The sequence below is a fragment of the Lepidochelys kempii genome, chromosome 4 (genome assembly GCF_965140285.1).
Source record: "Lepidochelys kempii isolate rLepKem1 chromosome 4, rLepKem1.hap1, whole genome shotgun sequence".
Classification (NCBI taxonomy): domain Eukaryota; kingdom Metazoa; phylum Chordata; order Testudines; family Cheloniidae; genus Lepidochelys; species Lepidochelys kempii.
In genome coordinates this window covers 65,079,425-65,102,922 of record NC_136383.1, presented here as the reverse complement: position 1 = coordinate 65,102,922, position 23,498 = coordinate 65,079,425, and the positions used below count along the sequence as shown (strand labels likewise).

Here is a 23,498-nt window from a genome sequence, read left to right as displayed (position 1 = left end):
CCAATGTGGTTTCCTTGTTTAGGGGAGGCTGTGGGAGTGGGATTTGGGAGAATCAGAGTGGGGGATTCATCCCCCATAGACTGTATCTCCACCCACCTGCATATCAGTACACAGGAAATGTGGGGGTACAAAGGACTAGAGAAGTTGCTGCTACATAGATACTGCCATAAACCTCTTTTGTCCCACAGCGTGCACATGCTAAGGCTGCAGGGTTCACTGTAGTCTCAGAGTTGCAGTAGTGACAGCAGAGAAACTGTACAACTGCTCCATGTTCTGTGAGGGAGGAGTCTGTCCCCTGGTTGCCCCACAGAGATACTCAATATATTGTCTGTAATTTGAGCTATGGATTGTACAGATGGGATTTTGGCCCTGATGCATATGAGCTGGTGGCTTTCCTACACAAGACAGTCCACGCAGAATATATAGGTTCAAAACTCACCCCCTTTCTTAGGGTTTTGCTTGATGACTCATCTATAAAATGAGAATAATACTTAATCTCAATACCCCTGTGAAGAACTTAATTCATCAATGTTAAATGCTTAGAGATGGGGGGGAAGGGATAGCTCAGTGGTTTGAGCATTGGCCTACTAAACCCAGGGTTGTGAGTTCAATCCTTGCATGGGCCATTTAGGGATCAAGGGCAAAAATTGGGGATTGGTCCTGCTTTGAGTAGGGGGTTGGACTAGATGACCTCCTGAGGTCCCTTCCTACCCTGATGTTCTATGATCCTGTGATGGAAGGTTCTAAAGAAATGTGAAGTTTTATTATTATTATTTATTTTGCTATTAGAGAGGTCAATGTTACTTTTGAGTAGGGCTGACAAATTATTAAAAGTTAATCAGAACTAATCGTGAGATTAAAAAAAATAGTTGTGATTAATTGCTAATGATGGGTTCTGCTAGATACCAATCCAAAGCAGTGCAGACCACCGCACATTCATTTTCATCATCTTGAGTCGGATGCCATCAACAGAAGGTTGATTTTCTTTTTTGGTGGTTTGGGTTCTGTAGTTTCCACATCTGACAGTTGCTGTTTTAAGACTTCTGATAGCATGTTCCACACCTTGTTGCTCTCAGATTTTGGAAGGCACTTCAGGTTCTTGAACCTTGCGTTGAGTGTGATAGCTATCTTTAGAAATCTCACATTGGTACCTTCTTTGCATTTTGTCAAATCTGCAGTGAAAGTGTTCTTAAATCGAACAACGTATACTGTCATCTGAGACTACCATAACACAAAATATGTGGCAGAATGTGGCTAAAATCACAGAGCAGAAGACATACAATTCTCCCCCCAGGAGTTCAGTCACAAATGTAATTAACACATTTTTTAAATGAGCATCATCAGCATGGAAGCATGTCCTCTGGAATGGTGGTTGAAGTGTGAAGGGGCATACAAATGTTTAGCATATCTGGCAGGTAAATACCTTGCAACTCCGATAACAACAGTGCCATGCAAACGCCTGTTCTCGCTTTCAGGTGATGTAAATAAGAAATGGGAAGCGTTATCTCCCATAAATGTAAACTAACTTATATGTCTTAGCAATTAGTTGAACAAGAAGTAGGACTGAGTGGGTTTGTAGGCTCTAAAGTTTTACATTGTTTTGTTTTTGAGTGCAGTTATGTAAAAAAAAATAATTCTACATTTGTAAGTTGCACTTTTACAATAAAGAGATTGCACTACAGTACTTGTATGAGATGAACTGAAAAATACTAATTCTTTTATCTTTTTAGTGCAAATATTTGTAATATAAATAATATGAAGTAAGCACTGTATACTTTGTATTCTGTTTTAATTGTAATCAATATATTTGAAAATGTAGAAAAACATCCATAAATATATATAATAGATTTAAATTGGTATTCTATTAGTTTAACAGTGTGATTAAAACTGCAATTAATCATGACTAATTTTTTTAGTCTAGTTCATTTGTTTTGCATTAATCGCGTGAGTTAACTGTGATTCATTGACAGCCCTACTTTTGCGTATTAAACATGTATTCAGGACTGTATCAAAATTGCAAGCTAGCACTTTAACAGAGTGTGTATGTGTGTGTGCGTGTGTGCACAAAGGGGGTTCCAGGTCCCATAAGCAGACTAGGGGCTCTGTAGCAAAGCATGCAAGCAGAGTCAGTTCTGGAAAGAGCCAGCTTAAAGCAAGGTGGGGTGAGTTCTGTCTCTCTGCTTTAGGTCTGTCTACACTGCAATGGGGAGGTATGATTGCAGCATGTGTAGACATTCCCAAGCTAGCTTTGATCAAAGCGAGCTCAACTAACAATAGCACAGATACCATGATCATGAAGGTGGTTTTCCCAGGGTGAGGCTCATCCTTTGCACTGCGGGTGTGCGGACCCCTGTGATTTCCCCAAATGCAGGAAACTCGACTGCATAATTTGTGGTAGTGGGGAACTGTGTTTGCACTTTCCCCTGGAAAAAAACAAAACAAAAAAACAATAGCACTGAAGCCATGCCAGCACGGGTGGCAGCCACTTGATCTGGATGAGTGCAGTTAGCTTGTGCAGCTGTCCATGCTGCTGCAGCTTCACTGGTAGTGTCAAGTAGTAGTGCCTAGACACATAGCTTTGATATATCCAGAGTAAAGCTAGTTTGAGTATCTCTACACATGCTGTAATCCCATCTCCCAGCTGCAGTGGAGACACATCTTTAGGGAGCAGCCTGATTTTTCTCTCTCTGTTTTTGGGTTCTTGTGCATTATCATTCGGAATTCTAAGAAATAAAGTAGTGTTATGTTTCACTCTTCCAGCAAGATTATTTATATTATTTGATTTTTCTGTATGTTCAAACTTAACAAAACACATCAATGATGATACAGTGCCAAAGTATACTTGTAATAATATACCAACCATTATATGTAAAATTGTCTGTGTTTAGTTTTAGTATCTCGCTTTGTTCTTCCTGTTCACCAAAGAATGCCCTTTAAATGCCACCAGATTGAAAATGTGAACTGGAGGAGAAAGTGGATTAAAGGGAAAAGAATTAATGGGCAATTCCAAGGGTGAAGCTGACCTGGATGGATCTTAGGTTAAGGTTATGTGTACAAAAGTGGCTTGAAGCTCACCTTTGTACCACCATCTATTGCTGCAGCCTCTGTGCAAAGCCAGTTCCCCTGTGCTGAGTTAAAGCAGCCAAAAGCAAGGAATGATATATATTTAGTTTATTTATATTATAAAAATATAGCATGGGAGGGGGCCAGATTTTTTCGGGGAAAGACACTTGCAGTTTAAATGGGAAGATAAAGCACCTGTTGGAGTAAGGGAGACTTATGGACAATTGGGTGTTGGACAGCAGAAGATTTTCAGACAGCAGAAGATTTGGTACATACATCAATAAGGACGGGACAGACATTTGCCATGTATTTTCTTTGAGCCTCTGACAGTTTCTAATGCTGTAGTTTTATACTACTTTGACAGAGCCCTTTTGCAGGCACAGAATGACTTGACTGATACTTTAGTTCACCACTGTTTGTGCAGTCATTCAATTGTGAGCAATAGCCGAGGAGAAAACAGATAAGTTCCGCAAAATGGCAATTGTCATTGGATGGGGGTAGCCTATGAGATCAAAACGACATTTTAGTTCTTAGGACAAAGAGTCTGGAGTGAGGAAGTTTATTTTTGTGTCTGTCATTTGTCCCAACTGTGAGTGTAATTTTTGGTTTTGTTTTGAAGTTTTATTTAATAAACATGAAGAGAGAGGGAAGGGTAAAGGGAGAGGGAAAATGGGGTGAGGGGGGGAAGAAGTAAAAAGCAATAAAGTAGATAGGGGAGTGGGGAGCATAGTGTACTTTTTAAAGGAAAGACATTGAGCCAGATTCTGCCACCCTTGCTCACTTTGAGTCATCCTAACTCCACATGTAGTTTTATTCATTCCAAAGAAGTTAATTGTGGAGTAGTGTATTTCTCAGTGTAAGTGGTGGCAGAACCTGGGCATTTGTACTTAAAACAGATGCAGGCACTGACTTGTTCACAGAGATACTGGGGATATCAAAGAGCCACAGTAGGCTCTTAAAATCTACCTCTAGAGCAGGGGTGGGCAAACTTTTTGGCCTGAGGGCCGCATCAGGTTTTGGAAATTGTATGGAGGGCTGGTTAGGGGAGGCTGTGCCTCCCCAGATAGCCAGACGTGTGCTGGTCCCCACCCCCTATCCCCTGCTTCTCGGCCCCTGATACACCCCCCCGCCCAGGACTCCTTCCCCATCCAAACCCCCTGTTCCCTGATGCCCCCCCCGAACCCATTCCCCCCCCACTCCCTGTCCCCTGACTGCCCCCGGAACCCGTACCCCTGACTGCCCCCTGCCACCCCATCCAATCCCTCTTCTCATTCCTGACTGCCCCCCCCCAGAATCCCTGCCCCATTCAACTACCCCTTCTCCCTGTCCCCTGACTGCCCCCAGAACCCCTGTCCCCTGACTGCTCCCTCATCCAACCCCTCTTCTCATTCCTGACTGCCCCCTCCCGGGATCCCTGCCCCATCCAACCACCCCTTCTCCCTGTCCCCTGACTGCCCCCATTCAACCCCCCTGTTCCCCGCCCTCTGACCGCCCCGACCACACCCACATCCACACCCCCACTCCCTTACCACCCTCCTGAACTCCTCTGCCCTCTATTCAACCCCCCTCCCCGCTCCCTGCCCCCTTACCACACTGCTTGAAGCACTGGTGGCTGGCAGCCCTGCTGCACCAGGACAGGTAGTTGCACCGCCCAGCTGGAGCCAGCCACGCACCGCGCAGCTCAGCGCACCGGGTCAGGCCGGGCTCGCAGCTGTGTTGCCCCAGGAGCTCGCTGCCCAGAGCATGGCGCCGGCGGCTCAGTGAGCTGAGGCTGTGGGGGAGGGGGAACAGCAGAGGAGCGGCCTGGGGCTAGTCTCCTGGGCCACAAGCTCAGGGGCCGGGCAGGAGGGTCCCGCGGGCCACATAGTTTGCCCACCTCTGATCTAAAGTCAGCAAGATACTTAAGTACTTTCTTCACTTTAAGCACTTGAGTAGTCCCACTGACTCCACCATCTGGCTGAACCAGGGCCCTAGTGTCTGCTGCTTGGATGCAGACTCAACCAATATTTGTATCTGGAAGATACCACAGTTCTCCAAAACAACAGACTATCTGTAAAGAAAAAGGGATCATCATTTGCTTTCATGAGAAAAAAACCTGTTTATCTTTCTATTTCTTCTTATTTCTGTTGTCACTTGCTCTCCCAGGGATCAGTAGAGTTCATTCTGAATCAAAACATACTGTTCTTGGAGGAAAGCCATGAAAATAAGGAGAGAGGCGTTCTATCTATGTTCAGGTCAAGTTGAAAATCATATGAAATGATAGGACACAGTAAATTACCAGAAAAAAAGGGTAGATGAGGCTAATTAAATCCAGACGTATGAGAACAATCTGGAATACAGTGATTATCCATGTAGTCATCCAAGTGAAGAAGACACTCTTTAAAGAAGCAGCAAAAGATCTGTTGATGTCTGGCAAATTTGATAGAGAGGTATTGGCTGCACTGGACATGTCGAGATCAAAGAAAAATATAAATTTGTCCTAATCACATCAAGCAACAAAAATTTTTATTTTAAGAAGTGGTCAAAATAGTCTGATTCATTTTAAACATTATTTAGCAGTAATAATAATAATTTGCTGATTATAGCCTCATGATAATTGATATGAGATGATTTGACTCATTTCTTACATGAATTGTGAATTCAGAGTTCAGATATTTGCAAGGTACAGTTAAAACATTTAACTGAACTAGTAAAATGATAATATGGTTTTGTACACTAGACATGATTTCCTCCATACAATAGGTAAACAAAAGACTAATATTACAATGTATTTGTATTTTCTGCTGTACATAAGAGGCATGTACAAACCATTCAGACCTAGAACTAACCGTTCACAACTAAAGCTGCTAATCATTGCTAACCACAACTGATTCACACCTAAAACTAAATAAAAGATATTTTATACTTCAGTATGCTTATAGACATAACATTGTTTGTTTTATATTTTATTGTCGAGCTTTTAAAATCATGATATTTGGTAGCATGGAATAAGAGACATCAAATCAGCTTTTATGCCATTGTTAAGGAACCCATATAAGATGGGATTCAAGCAGCAGGACATCATACCCAGTAAGTGACATATGCAATATACTAATTTAAAATGCCTATTAGAAATAAGATTGGCATTAAAATCAGTGACAACATGGAAAAGGTGAAGAGGCATCCAACTAACAGCAAAAACTAAGATCAGTACTGTCAGTCTGCAGAAAACCCTCCGAGATCTTGTCTTAATTCGAGTGATGGATCGGGATACTGTAATCATGTCTTGCATCTCTGAATTTTCTTCTGGTTTCATCTCAAAGCAGATTGGTACCCCTGGTATGAACTTACTGGATGAAGAGAGCTGGCTTCTTTCTGTACCAGAGGTTTCTGGGAGTTCTCCAGAATTATTATCCTGATGACTCCGTAAAATAGCTGGCATCACACTGGCAGTCTTTTTACTATACCTTTTTCTGTGTTGTCTGACAAATGTATAGCTCCATCTAGAACTGCTGGAGAGTTGCACCTGAGATCTGCAACTCTTGGGTGGATGAAGTGTTAGGTTTATCATCTCATTTTCTTCAAATTTGTTTTCCTTGTTTGACAATCTGGAATTTACACTCCTGCAGACGCTGGTATGACTTACAGTTAAACAAACCAAGGGCAATATATACTGCATGAGTAATAAGGAAATAGTAAAGGCAATTCTATATGAATCAGATGGCCATGATTCAACACACAAATGCCTGCTGTTCAGTGTCTCTAAATTAAGGGTTTCATGGAGATCTACAATTTTGTGGAAAACTGGCAGAGGGGAGCAAATTGTACAACCAAGAGCCCAGATAGTTGCTATTAAGAAATAGCCATGTTTTGCTGTTAAATTACCAGAAAGGGGATTTTTTATCATGCGGTATCTGACAACAGCAATACAGATTAACATTAAAGTTGAAACCAGAACTGACACGCATTGGAGGAAGGGCATAACATGGCACATGATTGCTCCAAACATCCACTGATCGAGCAGGACAGATGTTAATGTAAAAGGTGAACAAAACAGCACAACTAAAATGTCAGAAAAGGCTAGGTTTCCAATGAGAATGTTTATTATTGTGTTCTGCTTGCGTTTTATTAGAGCCATCAGTATAAGTAGATTTCCCATGAAGCCAGTAAGACTTATAAATGTGTACAGGCCAATCAGAAAGTACTGTAAGTCATCTACGCTGCTCTTATAGTCTTCCCAGGCAGAAAAATCAGAACTCTTGATAGTCGCAGAGCTGTTCTCCTTAGTGAGTGTTGTGTTACAGTCTTCGAGTTCTAATTCCATATTACAGTCCTGCTCAGAATCAGAAAGATTTTAATTAGCAACTGCAGAAAAGATGACATTGGTGTTCATCAGAATTTAGAGAAACAACCATTTTCTTTATTGCTTCATTACATTTAAAAGTGCAGTAATATCATTATACTTTGCCCTAAATCCTGCATAATTATAAACCCTCACCAATTAATTGCCACACTTCTTAGCATGTGTTATGCAGCCTACCTAGGCCCCAACCCTTGGATTCTCATATTTTGCACTTACAATTTAAAGCGTGGTGCAGATGAAGTAAGCAATTAACAATTATTTGCTGTTGGCCAGATTGTGGACCATGAGTGACCAGCTATTTATCAAAGTAGTCCCTTTAGAGTCAATGGGACAAGTCATTTGAATAACTGCTCACCATTGTGAATAAGGAGTTCATAATCCGGCTCTGCGCAATAATTGCACCCATCCATATATTATATTATTAGGGTACCTATTTCTGTTACATGAAGACAAACTACATTGGAGTGCTTAAAAATGCATACTGTTTTGTTCCAGCAATATTCCTTATTTTCATAATAGAGAATTTCACCAGAAAAAAGAATCTTTCAGAAAGTGTCACATTATTATGGCTGCTCACTGTTCCACAGAATTCAGGTCCCAGTGTGGCAATTTTTGAATTGTATAACTGCCATACTCAATTTAATCTGGAAAATAGTATTTAATATATGTTAACGTAAGATAGGGCCAAGTCCTGCAGATTCCACTGATTCAAAACTTCCACTAAAGTTACAGAGTTTTGTCAGTAGAGGTGAAATAGAGAATTCTGGGTTAATACTAGCAGTCAGACAAATCCTAGCAAATCTCCCTTTTACTATAATGGGATCAGTGAAATTCCAGCACCATTGCAACAATGCAGTTTGTTCTGTTATAGACTGTTGTACACAGTTTTCAGGTTTGTCCTCAAGGCACTGACAGGGACAGCATCATCACCAGAAACCTCCTCTGGATCCTTCCTTGCCTGCTCTAGCAAATAAGAGATTGAAGTCTAGTGTATATGAGCCACTCAATGATGCTTGCTGTCATTAAGATCAAGTGTGCTGTGTTTAAAGGGTTCTTTTACAATGACTAGTGACTTCCAGAAGAACCACTTATGGTGGCCTAGTGCTTCCCCTTGTGTCCTGCCCCATAAACATGAAGTGTACAGCCTGCTTTTGTCTAGTTAATCAGTGTAATGTGCATAATATGCCATTCCAGTGTGTGCTCATAGCCTGTATCAAGATACGTTGCAGTAAATGTTCAAGATCTACCCAAGCACCCATAGATGATTGGTTGTTGCACAGAGCAGTGGGAATGTCCACTGATGCTTTTTGCTGTGGCTACAGTAGTGGGCTGTCAAAGGCAGCGAGGTGTGCACTGAAATTGTACTGGCCCAGGTATCAAACTGCCTTAGAAGTCTGGAATCTTCCCTTCAGGCCCTTTGATAAAAACAAGGCAGCACTCTTATAGAAAAGGTGGACCACAACGAAATCTCATGCATTTGGGGTGTGGGGGGGACCTAGCTATCTCCAAAATAGATAGAGTATGGAGCCAACCCCAGTGTATCCTTCATTTTAGCTAAGTACTGTTGTGTCAGAGGAAATATATTTAGTTTTGCCCCAAAAGGTCTGCATATTTGGATTAGTTATAAACACTAATGTGGGTTGACTTTGCCTTTTTTCTTTCTGAGAGAGGTCATGATCAAAACTGAAGTGATGTGATTGTGACATTACACCCCATATTCTTCATAGAAACATGGTTATGATATGACTATGGCATAACTAAGAGATACTTTAAGCAAGATGGCTCATGTAAGATATCATTGGAAAGGTTATGATTTACTGAATGTGATTATCCAATTTGTATGCATGTATCACTTCTGTATCTAAAGTTAGGAATATTGACTATCTAACAATTACAACTGTGTGTGTACTTGGGGGGAATGCCCACCAGACAGTAGGCAATCCTCCTGAATGACCCATTTAAGAAGGATAATAGAACTTTGAAGATGCTGCATCAACACTACAAGGTCAGGTGATAATGTCACCTGATGAAAAATACCCCTTTCGACACTGCTGGTACTTTTCCACTGTAGAGGGATGGGGATCAAACAAAGGATTCCAGCCTTGCGTAAATCCTTTTTCACATCTGGAGAGGGAGTTGATCTGGACTCTCCTCCCTTGCTTAAGAAGAAGGACTGCTGAAGCGACAAAGGAACTAACCTGAAGGGAAAGGCAAGGGTGAGTCCAGTCTGAGAGAGGGGTCCAGTCTGTAAGAAGAAATAACTGGGACTCTAAGATACAGAAACTCTGCATCCTGCTAATTCAACATTTAGGGTGAGAAATTACATTTTGTAACCTGTTTCTTTAGTGAATCAAGCTTAGTTTGCATGTTTTGTTTTATTTGCTTAGTAATCTGCTTTGTTCTGTTTGCTATCCCTTATAATCACTTAAAATCTGTCATTTGTAGTCAATAAACTTATTTCTTGTTTATAACATAACCCAGTTTGTGCAATTCATATCTGGGGTGGGGGGCAAACAACTGTGCATATCTCTCTTCACATTGACGGAGAGAGCAAATTTTTATGAGCTTGAGCTGTGTAGACTTTTCTATACAGTGCAAGACAATATGCCTTTGGACTCTGCACTCCAAGGGAGGTGGACACCTGAATGCTGGGGCAAGTCCCTTAAGCCAGTGGTTCCCAAATTGGGGTTCACGAACCCCTGAGGTTTGCAGAACGTTACAGGGGTATCGCCAGAAAAATTTCATTAATGGCGGCCAGAGGACCATGGGCATTGGAGACAGCTGGTGGGACCCGGTTGCAGGGCAGACAGCCAGAGCCAGGAAGAGCGGGGCAGGGCAGTTGGGGCTGGCAGCCCAAACCCTGCCTCTGTGAGTGGGGGAGCCGGCAGCCCGAACCCCAGCGCGCCGCGTGGACTGGCAGCCCAAGCCCCAGGGAGGGCGGGGTCAGGCAGTTGGGGCTGGTAGCCTGAGCCCCGGCGGTCAGTGGGACCTCCAGCTCGAGCTCAGTGGAGCTCAGTAGACTGGGGCGGTCAACGGGGTCCAGCAGCAGGAGCCCCACGGAGTGCAGAGTGCGAGTGCGGAGTGCAGAGGAAATTTAAACTTAAATCCCTTGAAATATTCATTTTTAGGAGGGGGTTCACGAGATTTCACAATTTAGTGAAAGGGGTTCGCGGGCTGTTAAAGTTTGGGAAACTCTGCCTTAAGCTGATCTCAGTGTCTGTGTTTTTCTGCAGCTGGGTGTGACCCTGCCTGTGTGTGTGCTAGAGGAGGTTTAAAAGCCTGGCTCAGCAAGACAGTGTAAAGGGGGCCCAGGATGGCAGAACAGGTGGGCTCAGTGTTATCCCAGTACATCAGGTGGCACCTTAAAGGGGGCAGCCCATCACAGTGGTACTCCTACTTAAGGATGAAGACAGAGAAGTATCACTACCAGCTGTGGGAGAGTAGAATAACAGAAAGAGGGAGACATTAGAGCTAATCTATACCTTAAAATTAGATCAACCTAGCTATATCACTCAGGGCTGTGAAAAATTTCACAACTTGTGTGATGTAGTTAGGTCAGCCTAACCGCCACTGTACTTGCAGCTAGGTCAACAGAAGAATTCTTCCATCCACCTATCACCTGTTGAGGGGGTGGTTTTATGACAGGAACAGAAAAACTCTTCTGCCACTGTAGTAAGTTTCTATGCTTCAGCTTTGACACTGTAGCGCTTGTAGTGAATATTTAGCAAGAGTCAACTTGAATGCACCAGCGCTGCTTGCCTCTCCCAGAGATGGTGATTCAGTACATATACTGGAACTGGTGGGTATTTTACTAAGCTTGGGATGCAGAAGCTGTTTGTTTTGTTGCACTGGGGCATGCTGGTCATGCAAGAAATGCGGGGGGCTGGAGGGTTGTTACAGAGATGATTCAGTAAAAAGGCAGTTTCCAGTTTCTGTGGGTTTCTACCCGGACTCACAACACTTGCATAGTGTGTCTTCAGCTTGAGTGCTATTAGCTGTATGAAGCTAAAATGCTTCCCCACCATACTACTGGTTTTCAGCCCACAATAACACAATAACACGCCACTGATATTATTTGGACTTTTGCACTTACTGAGGCGTCTCTCTTGCTGCTTGGTATTAGCAGCAACTTCTACTACTAGGATTTGTTTACCCTCTCTGGTCCTATTCTTGTCAATGACATCCAGTGTGAGACTTTCAGTAAGACTTAGGTTCGTGAGTGCCAGTCACCTTTTAAAATGGGACTTAGGCTCCTAAGTCACTAATGTGCTTTTGAAAATGTTTCCCTTCATCATATTTAAAGTGTGGTTCTAACCTGAACAGTGACTGTAAAGACAGTATCTTGGGGTTCCATATTCCTTGTGTCTCACTGGTTTCCTGTCAACTTTGCTTTATAGTCACCATTCAGCATGTAAATGTACTTTAAAGTAGGAAAATGCATCCTGAACTAGGAAGATCTTCATTATATCTTTCTGAACCGTGTTCACCTATGTCCATCTGATATATCTTAATATTCATCTTCCTTTGATAAGCACTTTAATCAAATTGTTTCTCCCCCCAGTTATGTTTTTAGGAAGATTTTTATTGGGGGGTGGAGGGTTGGTTTTTTAAAATCATTTAAACTAATCTAAAGCCTTAAAATGGCACAAGAAGCTTAAACCACTGTCCAGTCTCAGCTCAGTTTAAGATATAAGGTGATCTAACCTTATCTCAGTTTAACATGTCTGAAGTGGATTATGTTCATTATTCCACTTTAAGGCCTGTGACTGGTTTAAAATGCAAAAAGCAAAAAATCCATAAATCTTACTTTTGGAGGATGGAAGAACTCTGTGTAAGCTTGCAAGCTTGTCTCTTTCACCAACAGAAATTGGTCTAGTAAAAGATATTACCTCACCCACCTTGTCTCTCTAATATCCTGGGACCAACACTGCAAACACAACGTTAACCCTGTATAGTTAAGCACCCAGAAGCTAGGAAATGCAAAAGTTGAACACTTAACTTTAATGCTGCCCTGTTGCATATAGGTATTATAATAATCCATAATTAGTTAATCGTTGGTTATCTAAGCTCCTAGAAAACACTGAAATATGTTATATTGGATAAAAAATGTCATGTCATTCCAGACTGTGTCATAATGCCTAAATACAACAAAGGAGAGTTAGGGCTGTGCATTGACAAAAGACAGATTAAAGAGGTAGAGCTACCATTGCAACTCTTCCAATTCTTTTATAGTGAGCACATTCAACAGGAAACTTCAGTTTCAGAACCTCTGAGCTCTGAAAAAAAGAGTAAGAGCACTTCAAAACTCCAGACAAGTACTTCATCGTATGTTAATGATGAAAGTTAACTTCTCTCTCTTAAAGTGGCCATTCTTGATAAAAGAAAATAAATATTGCAAAATTCTTCCGGGAGAAACAACAATATGGCTTCCCACAGTAGGCAAATCATCATTTAATTAAAATAGGATTACACCTCCCAACTCGAAGGAGTGTGACCTAATGACCTGGCTGATCAGTAAAGCAAGCCTAACATATTATTAAAGTATATGCTACTGAGCACATAGAGTAACTGTAACAAACGTCTAGATAAACAACCAAACAAACACTGGAGACCTTATAACTTTAGATATGTAACATGCTTTTCTTTATTTTTCTAGAGGGAGGCATTTTGGACTATGTCAACTAATACAATATATTATATTTGTCCTCCAGCGATCAACTGAAGTATATTATTAGTTACTTAGACAAAATCCTAAGTTTATTAAGCATAGATTCCAAAGGATCACCAGTGGAGTATTGCCAAAGTATCACTGGTTAAAAATAAAAGGATTCATTTCAAAGAATCAGAGAAGTTAGTGACGGCAAACACGTGCTCATTCCAGTGGGCATTTCTCATATTCTGTAAGCAAGTCAAAGGTAAACTATTCATCAGAATGTAAAACATGAATGCCAGAATATTTATGTTTCAAGGGCATTGCATTAAGTATAATTCAACAGCGTGGGAGGTGTTTGATAATATTTACTTCCATTTCCAGGGATATTGAATCACTACCTAGCCACACTTTGGGGAAGTCCTTAATTGGATACTCTCTGCTCTAAAAAGCATTTACACTGTATTCCATGAAAGCGATTATAAATAAGGAACAGAGATTTCCGTCTAGCAGCCTGACTCCTAAACTGCACATGGGTTCATTCAGTGTGGAGCTAGCCCCGCCTGGCTGCCTTTGGAGCAGCCCAGGTCGGGCAGTGCCCGGCGGCAGACGCGCGTCTCGCAGAGGTGCTCCGAGCAGCCATCAGGGCGCTGACAGCGGCTTGGTTAGCGCCAACCTGCGGCTAAAAAGCAAGCGCTCCCCCTGCAGCCTCTTCCCCAGGGCACTTCCCTGGCGCAGCTGCTGGGCCGGATCCGCCTCCCATCGCACCCAATGGGGCCGTCAGGGGGATCGGGGCCCTGACCCTGCACCTCCTGCAGCCGCTGCCCAGCCGGCGCGCGTGGCGGCTTCTCCGCCGGCTCCCTGACCGCGCCCCGCTCAGCCGCTGCGGGGCGAGGGCTTCGTACTGTACCTGCCGCGGGGAGCGGCCGCCGGAGCCTCTGCCTGCAGCGCCCGCGGCGAGGGCGAGGGTCTCTCCCGGCGCCTGGCAGCAGGGGGCGGTCGCTGCGGGGGAGCCTGCTCCGGGGCGCCAGTGGCCCGCGCTGCCGGGGGGAAGGGAGGCTGCTGCCCCAGGGCTGCCTAGGGCACGGAGAAGGGGCGGGCTGGGCACGCCGGGCAGACTGGAGCGACCCCTGGCCCAGGTCCTCCCCTGCACGCTGCTGGCGGGCGGCGACCCCGAGGCGAGGCCGGTGGGGACAGAGCGCTGCCGCCTCCCCAGCGCCAGCCACGCACCGCGCCAACTTCAGCCCCCCTCGCGCTCTCGCCTTCCCCGGCCCCCTCCCCAGTGATTTCCTCTTAAGGTGGCCGGGGGGGGGGGGGGGCCCGCCTGGCTCGTCGCTTTAAGAAGCCAAACCCAGCAGAGAGCCCAGCAGTATCTTCTCTGAGTCCGGAGTAACTCCGCTGAGCTCGGTGGAGTCACTCCGCATCACTTACACCTGCATACTTGAGCTCACAGCCTACCGGAGGTCGAGTCATGCTGGGACCATTCGGTATCCCTTTAATCCCGACAAACGGTCCTAAATACAAGGCAGCGTATGCATCCTCCCCGAGCCCCTTCGCTCCCAGCCGTTTACTCTCGATGCCCCTCAGCAAACCCAGCCAGTTCATTTAACTCCCCCCCCCACCAGTAATGTTCATGTAGCCTCACATTTCTGATCGACGCGTCCTATAGGAGCCAATGACTTATCGATGTTTTTAATGGAGAATAATTCATATCCATGAGCCCTACTATCCCAAAGTCGTCAGAGCTGCTTTCCTAGCGGGCAGTTCATCGCTGCTGGAATGCTGGAGAACGAGCAAAGAGCAACGAAGCGTTTTACACGCACCAAACACTGCCTGGAGGAGGGTTTCTGCGCTGAAGACGGTGTCTTTGTCTGACAGAAGCGTGGGCGCTGGGGGTAAGAATGGGTGATGGGAGGATTAGGATGGAGAGAAAAGAAAGCAGTGCTCCTAGACCCCCTGAATCCATCTCCAGGTGAACCACCAGGGACCGAGAGGGGCGGCGAAGCATTCTTGAAACATTGGCTATCCTGCCCGTTTTTACGGTCCTCTGTGTGTGAGGGTGTGGGAAGGGCCAGAGGCTTTGACCCGCATTGCAGAGGGCTTAAAACGTGGCACAATATTTTTAAAGGTAACAAGTTATTTAATTTCGGTCGGATTTCGTAGGTATTAGTAATCACGCAAACTCCCTTTTAATTCGGACGGGCAAAAATCAAACTGACAAATCAATCCCATGAGGTTAAACTGGACATCTGCCTTTTCAATGTTTCAGATAACTCAGGTTTTGTATGCAATTGTGCACGTACTAACCAGCTCCAGCTCTGCTCCTTATGGAAAGTGCTTGAACTTTGTATTACCTGGCGGTGCTTCCCAGGGAGTGATCAGGGCTGTTTGCCTTCTTCCTATAATTGGCAGAGTGATATTTGTAACGTCTTCCTATTTTACTGATCTTTATGTACTCCGCAATTTGGCATTCCAGTTTACACACAGATCACAACTACTGGAGGTGTATTTCAGCAGGAGCTCTATAATCATGAGAGAGACTAAGCGAATCTGAAATAGGTCAGATGCCAACAAAACATTTTGAGCCGCCCTCTTAGGTATTATCGTCACATTTGCATGCATAGCCGAGAGAGGGAATGGATGCATGCAGCTATTTAAAAACATGATATAATAGGAGGTATACAAATGGAAAATCTGTGCTGTACACTAATTAGTAAATAGGTCCGAAGTTGAAATATTGTGACATGGAGAATACCACAATAAAAGGGAGAGGATTGCATAAATATCTTCCAAATAAGAACATCATTGCCTAAAAATAATAAAAAAGCTGGATCTAGTTCCTATGGAGTTTTTGCCATTCTCCCTTGTCGGAACAGGATCAGGCCTAATTCAGTTTATTAGGGAATCCTGACAAACTATTTCATGCAATATTTGTATCCTGTAAGTTTCAAGATTACCCCCTGGCAAAACTTCATAGGGTGGTTCTGATGGAAAGCTGCTGAAACTGTAAACAAATCATACACCAACTAATATTTAAGAGTAGATTCAGTAGGTCATTCTCAACTGGGACCATAGTTCACTTATTTTGCTAAAATAGAATGTACTGTATGTTGTAGGAGATAAGCAATCTGGAAACTCACCATAACAAGGTAATCGCAGCAGGATGATTGGCACAGTTTCAGCCTGCATTTTCTTGGTTTGGACAGTTCAGAATTTTAATACTAATTTGAAGATACTTTTAATCATTTTATTTTCACAGTTTTCAATCCTTCTAGAAGAGTATGGGAGTTGGTGGACTCTGCATAACAACATTGGCTTATTATAGAAATAAATAATGCAATCCTTGAGAAGGTAAGACTGTATTCCCCTCAAAGGGAGAGTTCTGGCTGACCAAGGACCTAGTCCATGATATGTACACAGGGCATGTTTAAGTGACTATTATTTTTAAAATTGTAACATTTCCTTTTGAAGTGTAGGGTCTGTCGTGGGATGAGACATTAAGAGGCCAAATTCTACTAGTCATATGGAGTACTTCAAGTACTCTACAAGAAGTCTCACTGATCCCAAAGGAACAATAATGGGAGGAGTAAGTGAGGTACAACTAGCTTCAGTAAGAGTGGTAGAATCTGGCCCTACAGTGAGGCCCCTTTTATTGGCAGTCCAGGTGAAAATTAAAGATCCAATAGCACCTTTTGGAAAGAAAAGGGAATATCCCCACTGTCCTAATTCCTTCCTTCTCTCAATAGATCAGTTTCTCATGTTGAAGTCTGTATGTCATAAGAACATAAGAACGGCCATACTGGGTCAGACCAAAGGTCCATCCAGCCCAGTATCCTGTCTGCCGACAGTGGCCAATGCCAGGTGCCCCAGAGGGAGTGAACCTAACATGTAGTGATCTAGTGATCTCTCTCCTGCCATCCGTCTCCACCCTCTGAGCCTAGGGACACCATTCCTTGCCCATCCTGGCTAATAGCCATTAATGTACTTAACCTCTATGAATTTATCCAGTTCTCTTTTAAACCCTGTTATAGTCCTAGCCTTCACAACAGCTATTTCTACAAATATAATGTAATACAATGTCAGCTATTTCTACAAATAAAATACTGGCTTCTCCATTCTCATACAATCACTACACTATCAATATTTAATACTGTGCTGAACACAACCCTTCGGTATAACTACAGTTTGAAAAGCTTTACCATATAAAAACACAATGATCATATACATTTTAAAATCTCAGACCATAATGAAACTTAAAATGCCAATACAGGGCCAAATCCTGCTCATCCGATTCATTTGAGTAGTCTCTTCAGGATAATATTCAAGTGAGCAGGATTTGTTCCATATTCTTCTGTTTTCCTCCAGATTATTCATACAGAGCAAAATCAATTCTACATGCAAAAAGCCTGAGTAATCAGTCTCTGTGCAGGTGGAGTGGAGTGGAATCCCAGAAGTGAAATCCAATCCCACAACCAATGGCATATGATTGGGGATGCCCCAAACCACCCCCTTTCAGTTCACACATTGCTCTGAGGCTGTTATTTTAGTACAAGTTTCTCATCAGACTCTGAAATGTCTACTTCACTCTGGGAGTATAGTAAGATTTTAGGGCCTAACTTTTAGAGGCACTGAATACTCAAAGCTCCAGCTCAAGTCAATGAGATCTGCAAGTGCTCAGTGTCTGTGACAAACAGGCCTTAACTTAGTAATTGTCAGAATTCTCTGGCATACAGTCACTCTGAGTCAGATCTTAATGTCATGACAAGTCTGCTACCAGTGTAGCAGTGATCCATCAGCATGACATTTTGAAAATTTGGAATGAATTAAAAAACAATGACAACTTTATGATTTGATATGCTATATAAGGAAGTTATATACAGTATCTCTGTTGTTTGAAAATACTGCTTTCCACAGAGCAATTCAACTGTCCATCCCATCTCCTCCCTTCTTCTCTCTCCTCTCCTTCTCTCCAAAATGCATGTATTAAAAAAATCCTACAGGTTATTTGTGCCTCCATTTCTGTTCTCTTACCTTTCCAAAAAGACAGTGTAAGCCAAATTCCTTCCTTATATAAAACAATTAGGGATGAGCCTGGACAGCAGTGGGAAGGTGGCTTTTTGATCTACAGTTGTGACATCTGTGCAGTGTCAGGATGTGTCACCGTGAACTGGCATAACACATGGCAGAGACCACTTTATCACCTTCTGTTTACCATCCTTCAAAGATACTAGTGGAATGGAAAGATGAGATCATATGATGAAACTGCATCATCTGTTTTCCCCTCAAATACAGAACAGAAATATGTCTGAACACCTCTGCCTTTTCTGCATTATTATTGACCATTCTATCATATCCATCAAGCAATGGACCAACACCCTTGTCAGGATTCATTTTGTTACCATTAATTTTTAAAAACTCCTTGTTGTCCTTAACTCTGCTGGCCACAGAGTTCTCCTTGTGTTCCTTGGCTTCTCTTAGCAATTTGCTATAGTTCCCAACTTCTGCTTCATATTCATGACTATCAACTTACCCTTTATTCCATTTGTTACATATTTTTATTATTTTGTTTTTGACAGGGGCCTTCACTTCCCCGTTAAACCAGGTGGTTGTTTTTTAGCAGCACAGTCTTCTTCCTCAAATGTGGGATCTTGTAAGGATGAGTCTAAATGAGTCTGCATCATCCTAAAGCATAAGAAGGTATTTCTGGCTGCTCAATGCTTATTCCTGCAGCTGTGATCCCCCTTGTGTCTGCCTTGTCCCCAGCCTTATTTCTGTCTCATTCCAGCTTGCTACAGCCCTGCTCTGACCCTTGGCTTGTCTCCTGGCTACAGCTCTGACCCTTGGCACTGACTCCTGGTTCCTATTTCTGGCTCTGCTCAGTAGGCTGGGCAACAGTTTTAACCACCAGGCTGGCATCCAGTTCTAACCTCTAGATCCTGGTCATAGAATCACAGAATCATAGAATCTCAGAGTTGGAAGGGACCTCAGGAAGTCATCTAGTCCAACCCCCTGCTCAAAGCAGGACCCATCCCCAACTAAATCATTCCGTCACTTGTGGGGGGAGAATAGGGCTCCAGGACAACAGAGGGTAGTATTTAGTCCTATAACAGAGTGCATATAATTTAGTCATTCAAGCAGAGAGTTTACTGCTGCTGCCAGTGAAACCTGCGGCAAAGCCCTGATTCACTCTAATGGTAACAGGAGCAGGTTCAATAGTACAGGTGATTCTTTACATGTGAACAATGTACAGTTGTGCAACAAAAACCTTGCAAAGGTGTGAAAGTAGAAGTGTATGCTCATTATTGCAAAATGAAAACACTAAACTTAAACTTTAAAAAATCCTTACAAAGAGTCACATTTCTATTCAGAACAATTGCAACCTCAAAGACAGTTTTTTTGTACATAGAAAGGGATCACACAAAACTCTTCAGGAGTCCCTTTACTCACCCTATTGAATTTGAATATTGCACTAAAAGATGGTTTGTGTAACATTTGTGCTGCACTATCTGAGCTCAACAAAATAAATGTCAGATGGTGTCACCACCTTAATTTTGATGTTTTTTTCTTTAATATAGACTTTACAATATTTTGAGATTTACAAATAGATTATAATTTATGGATTGGTCAACAGGCAAGCTCGTAATATTGCTTTCCTAATGGCTCTATAACAGATGTTGCTCCTCCCTCAATGTTCAATTATTATTTTATGAAAGGTTGTTACATTTTATCTGTACAGTACTGTTTTTCTAGATAGGGTGTTTGCATACTGTGTGTTTTGTTGCAAAAAGTCTATTAAGTCCATTAATGGCTCTATAACAGATGTTGCTCCTCCCTCAATGTTCAATTATTATTTTATGAAAGGTTGTTACATTTTATCTGTACAGTACTGTTTTTCTAGGTAGGGTGTTTGCATACTGTGTGTTTTGTTGCAAAAAGTCCATTTTGTTGCAAAAAGTCCATTACTACAAAATAAACAATAATATGTTTGCAGCTCATGGTGCCTTTGGTGTATGGAGATAATGTTCTCCCCAGAGAAGTCTGAATATATTATTTTACTGAACTATTGCTCGGTTATTTAGTTTTTTCAGTATTCTTGTGTCCTTCCAATGGCTAGCAATAAGAAAGAGTTATTGGGGAATTATTTGACCTCTTTGTGAACCAGGGAGTTTGAGCTGGAAAGAGCTATTTGTGCTGACACTATAGAAATGTAGTTAGAATGGATAAGAGGACTTTTAAAGTCCGAGTTCATTTCATAAGGGAAGTATACTATGTCTATATATTATGGAACATTTACTTTACAACACATATTATGAGTCTGAAAAGAAAACATCTCTGCTTTATAAAGTGAGTCCTGATTATTACTGTTTTGGGGTTTTTTAGTGCCCCAAATGTTTAATAGGTGTTTCAACGAGGAAAGCAATAGTCCCTGTCCGGTAGAGTTTACAGTCTAAATTTAATTACTAAAATAGCATGTGGAGATGACAAAAGAGTAAGCTTGGGGTGGGGTTTGTGAAGCGAGGTAGGACAAGAGTTCTAGCAATACAAGCTGCCTTTGAAAGATATCGTAGGGCACAAAAGTTAACTCAATGGTTCTTAACACATGGGAAGCAGCTCTAACTCAATGGTTCTTAACACATGGGAAGCAGTAACACCAGTTTTGGTACTATAGGCCTTTGGGATTGTACTCCAATGAATGATATTTTGGGACTTCCAAAGTACTGCACAAATCTTATTTAATTAAACCTGGACATGCCATGGTTTGGTAGATATGGGAATGGGATGAAGGATGGCCTTGTAGTTAAAACTCAGGACTGGGACTCAAGGATTCTGAGCTCTGTTGCCAATTCTGTTGTAAACTTGCTGTGTGATAGTGGGCAACCCTTTAAGGGCCTTGTAAACTTGCACCCACTAGCATGGTGGTGGGATCAGGGACTGCCATTGCATTGACTTCATTGTGAGTTCACAGCACTCAGTCATTGCAGGAGCCAATCTTTAATCTCTGTTGGCTTCAGTTTTCTCATGTATAAAATAAAGACACTAATAGTCACCAACTACAAAACAGATGGTGTGAGGATTGGTTCATCCACGTTTATAAAGTACACTGAGATCCTTGGATGGAAGGTTCAATAGAAATAAAGTATTATGGATTACTTCCTGTACCACTGAAATGCAGCTACCTCAGAGGTGAAACATTGCAGCTGACAGTACCAATATACAGTATAAGATTGGAAAACAAGAAGCAAAGAGTCTCTCATACAATTGAAACTGCTGGGATTTCTTTTAGATAAGACAAATATAATTTCTGTAACACCACTACTCAGAACTAGGAATGTGTAAATAGGCTCATCCCATGCCTCTGGCACCTGTTGGTAGTCAAAGTGCTGGGGTTGTGCAAGACACAATAAAGCTTACATTTATTTTTTAAAATAACCATAAGGTGGGGGAGGATGGGCATGAGCCTTGCAGGGAAGCAGTTAAGCCGTGGGAGCCTTCTGGTGCAGGAGGAACAAGGGGAAGATAGAAGAAACTGGTCCCTTCCATTTCAGGCTGGCAACTCTCTCACTCCTTTTAAAAAAATCTGTAAAATTGGCACTGACCATTCTTATGAATAGTGTCACAGGCTCTTCAATGACCAGGTGAGCAGTCAGACCCTCAGTTTACAGATCCTGAAGGGGCCATTTCTCAGAGAGAAAAGCACTATCTAGGGAATGCCAGCACTAATGTCCCCTTCAACAGCTGGGCTTCCCAGTCTAAATACTGGCTCAGCCCTACTCTGCTCAGTTGAGAGACATGGGGGCTCCTGGCAGTTATAGCTGTAGGTGCAGCTTAGCCACAAGCCTCAGTACCAGTCCCAGATTTCTTCTTGCACTAAGCCAGGCCTCCCATTTACTGGTAATATTGTATTAATTAATGTAGTGAAATTACTACTGTAATGATGATAACATAATAATAATCATTACTCGACATTTTTCGACAAGGCAAGTCACACAAAAATTACAGAGTGCCATCCTAATGCAGCTACATCTGCAATGACTTATGTTTTGAAAATAAATTTAAATCACTGGCAAACCCTGGATCTCAGCTTTCTAGTCATTCCAGACTTCAGTGAAACTCACCAGTGTTTGCAAGTTACATGGTAGTTGTAGTGATTTTTTTGTTATTAAATACAAGTTTAATTGTATGACTTTTCTGAGACTCTCCACTGGGTCCTAAAACTTTCCAGGTTCTGAGGCTTGCACGTTACTACTACAACCCTTAAGCAGCATTGCTTTCTTGTTGAGTTCATGGGGTGAGAAGTGGGAAAGGTGAGCAGAACTAGCCATGTGCATCCTGTATTCAAATATCTGGTCAAACCTGGAGTTTTTACAATACTTGCAGGAGCTGCCTAGAGCAATGGTTCTCCAACTTTCCCTTCTGTGTATCATATTATGAGGATAGTTCTACCCTTTCATGGCGTATTTCTCTTCCCAATTCCCCAACCATCCCACTGATGAGTTCTCACAATGTTCCAGCATGCAGGAAGGTCCAACAGACCAAAATCTGAGAAATGCTAAGTTAGGGCAAAGCAGGACTACATACAGCTGTGAAATGGATCTGCAGGAAATCATACATCCACTGAATCTAAGGACTACTAGTTATAGTTCCTTGAGGTTTGGTGGTTGGTTAGTTGACTTGTTTCTACTTTTAAGAAAACATTTAGCTTTCTTAGTATTTCAAAATGTAAAGAAATTGGTCATGTTTACATTTGGGACTCCTTATTAGTTCAATCACTTTTCAAGAGCAAAACAAAGTGGAGACCAGTTGTGCTGCTTTAAAGCAACAACAGAACACTTTATAACTGACACAATCCATGTTACCAGCCACATCTCCAGCCAGCTATTATATAATATCATTTTAACTTTGGCCACAAGGTGGCACTGGCTTGCAAACAAAATGTTGCAATGTTCAATCTGTAAGAGCAATTTCAAACTGCTTCCCCTCCCAAGTTCTTCTCAGTGCAACCTCCCCTCCCCTTTTGTTTCCATACTTAATTGCATTTATTTCAGAATTACTAGGCAACCCACCCCCAGATGTATAATTTAAAGGTGATGTGCTTGCACTGGGATCTTCAGGATCTGCTCAATACAGCAACACTATGTGATAACTGGGATAAGGTGGAGTTCAGCTTTAAGGGGGTGTCTCCAGCTCTCCTCACCCATCTTTAGGATCAGAGCTGGAGGAATACCAGTGGATGTTTTCCACATCGCCTGGCTCCTTGTTCTCCATCCACTCTTCTGCTCAAACCCTGACCAAATAAAGGAACGGGGGGAGATAAGATCAGTTACAAGGTGGGTTCCTTTTGTGGTTTCCTCGGTTTTTATTTTATTTTTATTTGTGGTGTGCGCGCCTGCTTTTTAGGCGGATGTTTGTGTGGCTCATCAGGGTGACAGAACAGGTGTAGCT

The 23,498-nt window shown here is 42.6% G+C and overlaps 2 protein-coding genes, 1 long non-coding RNA gene and 1 other non-coding gene across 11 annotated transcripts in view; 3 read left to right on the top strand and 1 right to left on the bottom strand.

Annotated features, from left to right (window-relative positions):
* The first annotated feature begins 2,264 nt into the window (after positions 1-2,264).
* On the top strand, positions 2,265-2,426 carry LOC140911023 (U1 spliceosomal RNA). The gene has a single exon (XR_012158816.1). It is a non-coding gene; the product is annotated as a U1 spliceosomal RNA (small nuclear RNA).
* A 3,173-nt stretch (positions 2,427-5,599) lies between these two features.
* On the bottom strand, positions 5,600-15,103 carry NPY5R (neuropeptide Y receptor Y5). Of its 5 annotated transcripts, XM_073341522.1 has the most exons (3): positions 14,514-14,657; positions 12,610-12,681; positions 5,600-7,375 (listed from the first exon to the last, which is right to left on the bottom strand). In XM_073341522.1, the coding sequence occupies exons 1-3, from the start codon at positions 14,526-14,528 to the stop codon at positions 6,029-6,031; spliced, it is 1,434 nt and encodes a 477-aa protein (XP_073197623.1). In that variant the 5' UTR covers positions 14,529-14,657; the 3' UTR covers positions 5,600-6,028. The 5 variants fall into 5 exon arrangements, with proteins under 5 accessions (XP_073197623.1, XP_073197626.1, XP_073197624.1 ...); XM_073341525.1 differs by lacking the exons at positions 12,610-12,681; positions 14,514-14,657 and adding an exon at positions 14,701-15,103; XM_073341523.1 differs by lacking the exon at positions 12,610-12,681 and having other exon boundaries at positions 14,487-14,657.
* LOC140910497 (uncharacterized) lies at positions 13,644-19,990 on the top strand. The gene is made up of 3 exons (XR_012158609.2): positions 13,644-14,950; positions 16,315-16,406; positions 18,632-19,990. It is a non-coding gene; the product is annotated as an uncharacterized LOC140910497 (long non-coding RNA).
* Positions 19,991-23,119: 3,129 nt separating this feature from the next.
* NPY1R (neuropeptide Y receptor Y1) overlaps positions 23,120-23,498 on the top strand; it is an 87,670-nt gene continuing 87,291 nt past the window's right edge. For all 4 annotated transcript variants that reach the window (XM_073341520.1, XM_073341516.1, XM_073341518.1 and 1 more), the window contains exon 1: positions 23,120-23,383. The gene's annotated coding sequence lies outside the window, so the exon portion shown is untranslated. The remainder of the gene's footprint in view (positions 23,384-23,498) is intronic.